The sequence below is a fragment of the Alosa sapidissima genome, chromosome 16, assembly GCF_018492685.1.
Source record: "Alosa sapidissima isolate fAloSap1 chromosome 16, fAloSap1.pri, whole genome shotgun sequence".
Taxonomy (NCBI): domain Eukaryota; kingdom Metazoa; phylum Chordata; class Actinopteri; order Clupeiformes; family Clupeidae; genus Alosa; species Alosa sapidissima.
The window spans coordinates 11,450,193-11,461,090 of record NC_055972.1 but is presented as its reverse complement, the minus strand read 5'-3'; the positions used below and the strand labels follow the sequence as shown (position 1 = coordinate 11,461,090).

At 38.4% G+C, this 10,898-nt stretch overlaps 1 protein-coding gene across 1 annotated transcript; it reads left to right on the top strand.

The window, feature by feature from the left end:
* The first annotated feature begins 1,770 nt into the window (after positions 1–1,770).
* Positions 1,771–9,521, top strand: las1l (LAS1 like ribosome biogenesis factor). The gene is made up of 13 exons (XM_042065533.1): positions 1,771–2,256; positions 2,668–2,793; positions 2,930–2,999; positions 3,083–3,164; positions 4,287–4,451; positions 4,888–4,934; positions 5,086–5,195; positions 5,397–5,482; positions 7,886–8,086; positions 8,197–8,326; positions 8,590–8,924; positions 9,021–9,171; positions 9,277–9,521. Exons 1-13 carry the CDS (start codon positions 2,111–2,113, stop codon positions 9,365–9,367), a joined length of 1,740 nt encoding a protein of 579 aa, XP_041921467.1. The 5' UTR covers positions 1,771–2,110; the 3' UTR covers positions 9,368–9,521.
* Positions 9,522–10,898: the final 1,377 nt, after the last annotated feature.

Sequence of the window (10,898 nt, the reverse complement as noted above, 5' to 3'; positions counted from 1 at the left end):
AGCTTGTAATGGGAATGTTTATAAAATCAACAGAAACACAATGTTAAAGACTGATTTCTGACAGCACAAAATCACTCATAATAGTGTAAACGATGTGAATAACCTACATATCACATGCATGCCTTAATCTTTAAGTCAGTTTAATTGAAAATGTATCTTTTTCAATAAATGGCCAGGGTTAAGACTTGAATATCGCACAATAGCAAAGTTACAAAGTTGTCCTGATATGTTGAATGGGTAACCATAAAACTTATGATAAACAAGATTACAGTGGTTGGTGTTCCAAGTTAAAATGGATATCCAGAAAATCCAGATTACATTGTATCCATTCATCATGCATACTGAATAAAAGTCCTTGAAACCGATCAAAAGAGGGTTTAAGTCAGTGGCTATATTTGTGTTAGATCAAGATTTAATTATTGCCCATTGTCATGTCCATGACCATGATCATCACATTAAACATGATGGTTTAAAATCCACTATCCTGAATGCTGCATTCCTTCTCTCCTTCACAGTGGTGATGAAAATAAAGTGTCTTTCAATTCACTGATTTGTTTGGCAAACTAATTTTTCGCCATTGCCTTGCTATAGCACCATTCTAATGTTTGTCTGAATACAATATGGTATGTGATGACATGGTGGCTGAATTATTTCTTGGTCATGACACCAACTAGCTGATCAGTCAAAACAGCAGGCTGAAACACTCACCCAGAGAAAAATGCATCTGAAAATAATTCTTATTTCTTTGTTCGGCTTTGTCTTTTACAACTGACTGTTCATTATACAAATGTGTGTGTGTGTGTGTTTGTATAATTTTAAAAAAGTTTTGGTATACAAAAACAAAGCAGTTAATGCAGTCTTGAAAATGGCCGGAGCACTGATATGTCAGTTGGCACTGTAATAGCTTGGCTGAAATATTAGGCTAATTATTTGTGTCACAATTTTAAGAAAAATATCAGTTGCCCATAATTACATGCAGAGTTTACAAAGTGCATATTGCCTCCTTGTGGAATCTGAAGTTCATAGCAGTGACATACCTGAAGTGTCAGGAAATTAGTTGGGAAATTACACAAGAAAGCCTAGCCTGTCCCTACTGTTTCATCACTTTCAGGGAGTGGATATTTCCTGGGGGTAAGCAAATAAGTATATACATAGGCCTATACAACTTCCATGTAAGCAAATAAGTATATACATAGGCCTATACAACTTTGCTGAATTCTGGTCAAATCTGGTCAAGAGATGTGTAAATATGCCACTTGCAAATAAAATAAAAGAGATCCCCACAAAGAAGAAAATTGTCTTGATTATTTCTCACATTCATCCATAGAGAGATCATCATATTAGGCCAAGGAAGATGCAGCAATGGAATAAACCGCTGTTGAATTATGATGTCCTAGGCCTAGGCACACAATTACACACCTCTCCTCCTAAGACCGATCATCATTTTGAAGTTATGTAAGATTAATTTACAGAAGAGACATCATTCTCTATTATAAGAAAATGTAGGTTTTTTGTATGGAAAATGAATGACTCCATCCAAGAATTAAATTAAACTTTTGAAATATAGCCTAGCCTAAGGACAGACGATTAAAACAAAACAAAAATCGGTAAGTATATGGTCTAAAAATCCTGTTTTTAATTTCATGATACACTCTAACGCTTATTGTTTTAATAACAAGGGCTAGGCTATATTTTCACAGATCTCGATATTTTCCACGACTGGAAAAAGGGGACTTTTATTCAAGTTTAACCGGAAACAATTTGCTGCGCGACCTACTCCTGCGCTCCACCTTCCGCTGTAGAAGATCGCTAGCGAGCATCATTCCTGCGTTTAGATTAGATACATTTGATTTTAGTCAGCGTTTAGTACCATTTCTTAACCACGATAAGGTAACGTTTCTTGAATGGTTTGTTAAAATTTATCATAGGTTATTCGGTCCAGAAATGGACAGAATTAGGTAACGGCAACGCGGAACCTTTATTTGGATGCCCATGAATGATCAAGTCCATTTGTGGCATCCCACACCGTAGATCGTGTAACGTTGACTTAAGTGTTTATCGTGGTAACACGTTCCATCTGTTGCAGTTTACCTTACTTTGGTAATAAAAAATGAAGAACAAACCGGCAACGAAGATGCGCCATGTAGTAGCCTGGATGAATAAAGCGGAGTGGGACCAGGTATTGGACTACTTGTACTCTAAAGATGCTGCCTTACAGAATCATGCACTCCAGAGAATATCTGCATGGAAAGGAAGGTGAGATGCCATGGAAGTTGTCTTTCTATCATTAGCCTAACATCTTATATGCATGTCAAAATGTGCATATTCTCTAACTGTATTAAATATAACGTATTATATGTGTATAATAGGCTACGTCTGGAGACAATAGTGTTGCTATTGATGTACTTGTCAGATTAATTGACGTCTGCAGATGACGTTACCTCTGGTGTGACGAATTATGTGTTGTCTGAACTCCGTTTGAAACTGAACTGAACTGTTCATAAACCAAAGCCCTACTCCGCTAATAGATTGGTGTCTCATTTCCTCCTGTAGTTCCTGGTAACAAGTTTTGGATTATCGTTATGTACATACTTAGAATTTTCCTCACATTGACAGCCAGAAGATTAAATGGTTTTGATCTGATCTAGTTTCATTTTTATCGGTCAGGTTTGGACACAATACGCCTGTTGCAGTGGAGAGCACAGCTGATCTTGTACGATGTCAAGTTCTGGATAATTCAGGGCAACTGGACTCTGATGATCTGGTGTTGCTTTATGGAATGGCTCTTGTGAGGTGGGATGTGAACAATGTGATAATAGTAATTAGGTTGACTTTAAAATCACACACTACCACACTGATACATTTTTAATATTTCACCAATATTACCGATATTTCCCTATATCTGACAAATAATTATTTGCTCTGCCAGGTTTGTTAATCTTATTACAGAACGGAAACAGGGACGAGTTGCCAAACCCCTGAGACGTCTGGCTGGTCATGTAAGTCGTTGCATTTATTTTCAAAATGCCCTGATATTTTATAACATTTCACGTCTCATTACGCTATCTCCTTTATTTTCTAGATGAACATTCCAGAATGGATTGTAAACCTTAGACATGATCTCACTCATCGGCGGCTTCCATCGCTCAAATGGTGCCGAAAAGGTTGGTGTGAGCTTTAGGAAAATGGTCAAGTTATGTGTTATGCTGTGAGTATCAAGTACGGTAAACTTTCAGAATTTTGAGAGTTTACTGACACTTACCCATTTCTGTGTGATTACACTCAGGTGTTTACATTCCTTAGCCCAACAGTGGCACTTAAGCTGATAGAATTATACTGGGCGAATATCAGTGTTGTCTTGGGGCCGCATTCACAAAGAATTTTAAGGCTAAAAGTAGCTCCTATCTGGTGAATTTAGGACCAACTCCTAAAAATGATGGGCGTGTCACTCCTAATTTTTTTCATTAAAAGTAATTCACAAAGCATTTTAGACCTAAAAGTAGCACCTAAGTCTGGGACAGCTTAAAAGAATTCGAGAGGACTCCTAACTCACTAAAACCTATTCACAAACCGCTTTTTGTGGCATTTCACGTCGCAATGTTTTGAGATCCTATGCGGCTACAGTAGCTTCCAATCGCGAGGGAACAATTTTGCATTGTAGGCATAACTAAAGGAAGCAATAACGCCACCAACAACAACCAAAACTACTCATTGTCAACATGTAAATGAAATGTAACGTTTCATTGTGAATCAAATTAAAATGTTGTCCTCTTTGCAAACGTAGGCATAGGCATATGGTGACAGATTAATTTAATAATGTTGCAAAGATACTGCATCAATCCGTATGTTTCATTAGGCTACTAGGCTATTTGTTTTGCCTTACTCTTCATCCATTTAGGCTAGGCCTTTTTGTTCAGTTATTCATCATCTTCCGTCCTTCACACTACTTGTGTACAGCACGCATTCTCAGACCTGTCACTCATCATCGTAAGGGAGGTGTTTGGAATCATTCCCGCATTACAATCATCAGCCAATCAAGGTGGTCACTTCAGTCAAGCTCATGCATGAGTAATGACGTCATCCATAGCAACGAAGACTCACTCTTAGTTTAGGAGTTGTCATTTTTCCTTACTAAGAGTAGGTCTGAAAGGCTTTATGAATAACTTTTAAGAGAAAACTCCTAGCTAAAATCTTTTAGTGCGATTTAGGAGTACTCCTAGTGGTAAGATAAAAGGCTTTGTGAATGCTCATGTTGGTAATCTGTGATTTCTCTTGGCCTGTCCCAGGCTGTGCTTTTGTGTTGCAGTGGCTCCAGCAGGAGTACTGGTCCAGACAGCTGGGCAGTCGGCTGGCAGAGGACTGGGACTCGGACTCTGAGGAAGACGATGAGTCTTGGGCACGGAGGCGAGAGGAAGAGCTCCTCACCCGACAGAAAGAGACTGAGAACCACAGTGAGTGGAGTGCCTGAGGGAGACCTTTTTAGGATGGTCAATTTGCATATGAAGAGTTTGGTTCCAAAACACTATATCCTCCATTTTAATGAATTTTCATAATTCATGTTTTTTTTTTTTTAATTCCAAGGAATTTCAGTAGAACTGTAATTGCTATTTGATTTATCTTTTCTCAATCAAAACAACACAACTGCAATTTTAATTTGATTGATATTGATATTACCTGAAATACACAATGAAATAACATGACTTAAATTAGAAATACTGTAGCTAATAGATTAGCGTACATATAGAGATTTTGGAACCAAACTCTTCATGTTTCTATCTGCTCTATTCTATGTCTTTGATAAATAAATAAAAAATGCTTGAAATGTACAGTATGTGAAATACATGAAAGTACGATAGAACGTTTTGTTATCTTTCTCAACACTTCCAGAAAAAGCTAGAGAACTGCTTATTTCTTATGAAAAGGAACGGTTTCAGGTAAATATCTCAGATTTTTTTACTTTATACCCTCAGACTACATACCTCTAGTATGCTGACAACAAGCATGGCAATTTATTCTGAAAATCTATTTTCTCCACAAAACAGTGCATAATTAGTCACCATCCCATAATGATTTGTTTGGTTACAGATGTTTGAGGAGTGGCTGAGACACGGCTCTCCACATGGAGCATGGCTGGAACCCAGCGCTGACCTCAGCTGGATCTTGAAGCAAATCAAGCTTTTTGCAACAGATTCAAGGTCTGTGAATCCTCTTTAATCCTGTTAAATCCTCTTTAATCCTATTTAATCCTCTTTCTTGAATTTCCCCTGGGGATCAATAAAGTATCTATCTATCTATCTATCTATCTATCTATCTATCTATCTATCTTTATGACTCGGTTTATAACTATTGTCCTGGAAATTGGTATTAAAGTTTGTACATCTGTTTATTTTCTGTAGAGAAATCTTAACTGACACATTGCTTCAGGATGGATTCCTTATACCTACACCAGAACAGCTGGAATCCCTGGATATTGATCTAACAGGTGAATATTGTTCATATTCATTGCTCTCCAGATTTCCTGTCCCTACAGCATTGTCCAGTAATTGTTGAAGGTGATGCAAGGAACAGTGCAGAAGAATAAATACAGCTGGGTCATTCTGTTTTCAGATTTCAGATAGATTTATTTGTCACATACACATTACATTACATTACATTAATACACAGGATAACAGTGTGAACACAATACAACAGGTAGTGAAATGTAAGCCTGGTTAGCTCATGACTGTAAAAGGCATTCCGTTCCTTTTCTGAGCTGTTAGCATACCACATTGTGATGCACTGGGTCAGTATGCTCTCTATGGTCCCAGTGTAAAAGGTTTTTAGAATCTCTGGGGAGAACCTGAATTTCCAGAGTTGTCAGAGGTGGTACATTCGGCCTTTATAACCTGAGCTTGGATGCGAGTAGTGCCAGACCTGACAGCATCTCTGGTAGGGTGTTGACATCCTGTGCTGATCAGCTGTCTGGCTTGTTTACATCCATCTTCAATGACTCTTTAGCTCAGCCAGTGGTCCCCACTTGTTTTAAACAATCAATTATAGTCCCTGTGCTGAAAATGAACAAGCCCTCATGCCTGAATGACTATCGACCTATAGATCGATCAAGGTTTTTGAGACTTATTAAAAACATTATTGGCTCCTCCATCCTCAACACTATTGACCCACTGCAATTTGCTTATCGATCTAATCGATCTACAGTGAAAAAGGGAATTATGTGAGGCTACTGTTTATTGATTATAGTTCAGCTTTCAACACCATTGTTCCTCAGATGCTGGGGTGCGTTTCCCAAAACCATAGTTGCTAACCTGTTAGCAACTTAGTTGGTTGGCAATGGAAAATTGCATTGCAACCAACAAAGTTGCTTGCTTAATTAGCAACTATGGTTTTGGTAAATGCGCCCCTGGACTGTAAGCTCAAAGATCTTGAGCTAAACACCCCCCTTTGTGACTGGGTTTTGAACTTTCTTACTGGCAGACCCTAGATAGTTTTGAATCAAAGATTTTTTTTCTCTCCTCAGTACCTTATCTTGGAAGCCATGTTTAAGGATTAATATCTTAAAAAGTAGTATTCCTGGCCTGACCAAACTTCATAGGATGGAAGACGAGTATATTCTCAGTATGACTTGACCATTAACATTTTTTACTGAATGCCCACTGTTTTTATGTAAGGCCCTAGATTTACATAAAAAGAGTGATATTGAGGGTATTATAAACTTGGGTTTTGTTCCCACATGGCATCAACCAGTATTCTGTCTGTAAATACAATACTTTATTAATGTTGTGCCAATATTTAAGGTCTCCAGAACCTATGAACATGAAGATAATAAGGTAGTGTACAAAGTGCCAATGTTGCACATTCATATACATAAATACAGTCCACACTATAATTGTTAATCATATTTATCTATGATACAACATTGTCACTTTGTACACTAAATACCCATACAATGACCTACTAATCCACATACATTGTCATGTTCCTACGAGCAACCCCGTATACAACTTCCCCTTGTTTTATCCTATATTCATGCCTGTTATTTGTGGAGACCTTATATATTTGCACAACATAAATTAAATATTGTGATTGATACCAAATGGGTACAAAGAAAAACAAGTTTAGAATTCTTTTAACTTTTTTCCAAACCTAGGGCCTTACAGAGAATCAATGAGCATGGTGTACAAACCTTAAAGATACACTATACACGATTTTCACCCTATAATATAACCTTTAAGAAGCCAATTTGATGGGAAACAAACTTGTAATAGGCGAATCGTTCACCTAGCATTAGCTATACAGCATAGACGTAACGAGTCGCTACCGAGAAAACCAGCCATGCAACTTCAAGAACGGCAGCCTGACAAATCTCGCGAGAATCGTGAAACATTACCTTGTCAGTAGATATAGCTCTTTGGAGCTAGTGTTTGCCTGTTGTTAATCCTTCACTCCACAACAAAAGCATTTTCTTTGTTTACAGGGGGGACAAGTCTCGAGAAGTTTGCTATTTACAACAGCAGAGTAATATATAAAAATATTGTGACTCTAGAGGGAGCTCTACAATACCTGAACCTGCATAGTGTACCTTTAAGTTATTCAGTCATACTGAGAACATGTTTGTCATCCAACCCAAAAGGTTTGGGCTGGCTATGAATAATACTATTCAAGATATTACTGCCCAATCATGGCTTCCCAGACCATGTGTTTTCTAGGCTGTAAAACTGTAATACCAGGGGTTGAAATATAGGAAGACATAGGTTTTGAAAGTAAATATTTTACCAGCCTCGAACCAGTGTTGATGCACCAAAACACAAACTAAAATAACTTGTTTCTTAATACTGTATGTATAAAAACACAATAACTTTGTGTATGTTTTTCTGTGTCTCACCAACAGGATGTTATGATCCACTGAGACCCTGTGTTCCACGTGTGTTCCTACAGTTTTGGCTGCCCCTGCTAAAGGCCTTGAACAAAGTAACCTTCATCCGCCGTGTACTTGAAAAGCTCTTTGTTGAGCTCTCGGTCGAACCAGACCCCCACAGAAGCTATTACCTCTCTGGATGGATCTCAGAGGTTGTGCTCTGTAACAGCAAGAGTAAGACCCCATTATCTGAGTATCATAGTCTGATGGCTGGTTTTGAATGATTTCACTGTAACATACACTGATGCATTATTTCTTCCATCTCACTCTTTGTACTTCTTTAGGCTTATTTAAAGTGAAGAAGAAATCACAAATGATGGAGCTATTTGTGAACAGAATGCAACTCGGGTGGCAGCAACTCTTAACAGCTTGTTTAAATTCCCCATGCACTGCTACGCCCTACCTTCTGCAGTTGTGAGTGGAATCTCTCTCTCTCTCTCTTTTTGTATTTGCCCGATTTTCTGATCACACACACACTATTTTTAGCATGCAATGTCTTTTCTCTCTCTCTCTCTCTCTCTCTCTCTCTCTCTCTCTCTCTCTCTCTCTCTCTCTCTCTCTCTCTCTCTCTCTCTCTCTCTCTCTCTCTCTCTCTCTCTCTCTCTCTCTCTCTCTCTCGATGTGGTACAGTTTAATGTGCATGACTGATTTGTCCTCTTTTCCTCAAACCCCTTCAGGTTACTAAAAGACATGGATGAGCCTCCTCCACCAGACACACAGGAGAAGCTACTCCGCCTGTGCAGCATCTACACGCAGGGAGAATACCATGACAACGAAGATACCCGCGGTCACCACGACCCTTCCAAACCGGTTTACACCCTGCAGAACCTGAAGGAAAGACTCAGGCACAGTAACTTCGCCCATGGACGCAGGGCGGGACCGTCATTGTCCAATCATAGTGCCTTGTCAGCACAAAGCCTTCCCACTGAGGACCTTCAGGAGAAGCTGAGTGCCAGTGTCCTAGAGGAGAGACAGGCCGCATTGCGTGGATCGCCGTGGCAAGTGTGCACAGGTGAGCGATTCACACTTTCATGCTCAAACAAATGTGCTAATGTTGACTTAATTTCTTGACATTGCTTCATGCTGTTTGGTCAATGTGCCTGTCTAGATAAAGTCCCGTGGAAGTTTTATCCCCTGGGAAAGGTTCCTGGCCAGTCAGAGGACCCTTCATTTTTGATGGTGGAGACATACTCCACCCTCGCAGTCTTTGATCAACAGGTTGAGCTTGACAAAGCTCCCCAACATCATATTAATCCAAGGTAAAATGGCTTGTATTGAACAACACAAACATCGTGCTTGAAATTGATATTTCAAAAACAGTGGTTGTTAAACAATCTAAATCTGTTTGTGTTTGTTTCTTTAAGTATTCACGGCCAGAACAGAACAGGTTCTGATGGACAGCTTTGGAGCTTGGCAGAACTGAACAAACTCAAATCCGGACTGAAGCTGTTTTGACTCCCTTCATTTTTTTATTTGCCGGTAATTTCTTAGCCTTGCCACGCTGTACTTGTACATATTTTTGGCTGAAAACAGTGAAGTCTGTAAGATCTGAACTCTCGTACAACTTGCAGGCTTTGTTTGTTTCATAAAATAAAATCATTTTCCAGTTTTTGTATGTTTTGTTTTGATTAACATTTGACATCCAAGAGTTAAACTTAAGACAATAAAGCATTGCTTAATAGAAGTGTAAGCAGATTATTGATCTTTGGTATTAATATTATCAGGGGGTGGAGTTTTTGTTATTCAATTTCAGATATTTTGAGGAGTTTTATTAAAGCAACACTAAAATGTGTCACTTTTTGAGGGATGCTTTTATCAAGCAATTAGTTTTGATATCATCTTCAAATTTATTTGAATGATAAATGACCATGTGAAAGACAGATAAATGCATGTGCTGTTCCCACAAACCAGGATATGCTATATGCAGTTCTGTTTCAGGCTGGCCTACAGTCCACAAATACAATAAAATCTTTCACAGCACGACATTGCTGACTCCATGTTAAATAAAAAAATGACTCCTCTATGGTCTGTCTGTCAGACCAATCCACTCTTTAAAAATTGAACAGTTGTACATGTTCCTTACAAAGTCGGAAGCATTACCTGATGAGCAGGAGTGTTTTCACATTACAGCCATAACACCAAGTTTTTACATAACCTGACTGCTATACAGAAGAAGAGGGTGAAAGCTTAATCAAAATTGGCATCTGAACCATGTCATGGATACATTTCTAGCATCAAATATGTTAAAATATGTCAATTCAGTAGACTGAAAAGGAGCTCTTGGACTTGAAAGAACATAATGAAAATGGTTGTCTGTCTCAAATCTGTCTCAGGTAGGTCTGGTCTACACAATATAGCAACCAATCCTGGAAAAGGGGAAGGCTGCACAACTCAAGCGCAGCAAGAGACAGCGTCTGCATGCTTTATGCAGAGTGATGGGTCGGCTACACCTGACACTAAAATCACTACGAATGGGCCCAGTTTTAAAAAAAAAAATAATAATAAAAAATTGGAAATCCCATGTTTTGCCATCCAGGATCACCTGATCCATCTTACTTTTATGCCAGTTATAGGAACATTGGATTGGATCACGGTGATGCAAATAGCCTACCGAATTTCAGGATTGCCAAATCCCGTTTACCAGAGCTTTAAATGGAACCAACAGTGTAGCCTACTGGTTCAAAGTAGTTAGGCCTACATCTAAATTACCGCTTGCTACATATTGCCATTGTTTGTTTTCATTTGAAGAAACAGAAACACTGTAATAAACAACATTTTGCATTCCTTAGCCTATGTTGTTTTTTTTTATGTTAAGTAGGCTAACAAAAAGAATGTCACTGTCCAATATAGTAAAAAACCGTTTCAATCGTTGGAAAATATGAATCGGCGGCTATGTGATCTGAAAACATTGATTTTGTGATCATTCGTTTTAAAGAAAATCTCTCTAATTTAATTTAATTAGGCTAATATTGAAAAATCCCAACTG

Bases quoted from the DNA above. Each gene is read 5' to 3' on its own strand.
- las1l (XM_042065533.1), top strand. From the start codon at position 2,111: ATGAAGAACAAACCGGCAACGAAGATGCGCCATGTAGTAGCCTGGATG. The intron at 4,935-5,085 runs GTAAATATCTCA...GTTTGGTTACAG, and splicing joins ATGAAAAGGAACGGTTTCAG to ATGTTTGAGGAGTGGCTGAG. The intron at 5,483-7,885 runs GTGAATATTGTT...TCTCACCAACAG, and splicing joins CCTGGATATTGATCTAACAG to GATGTTATGATCCACTGAGA.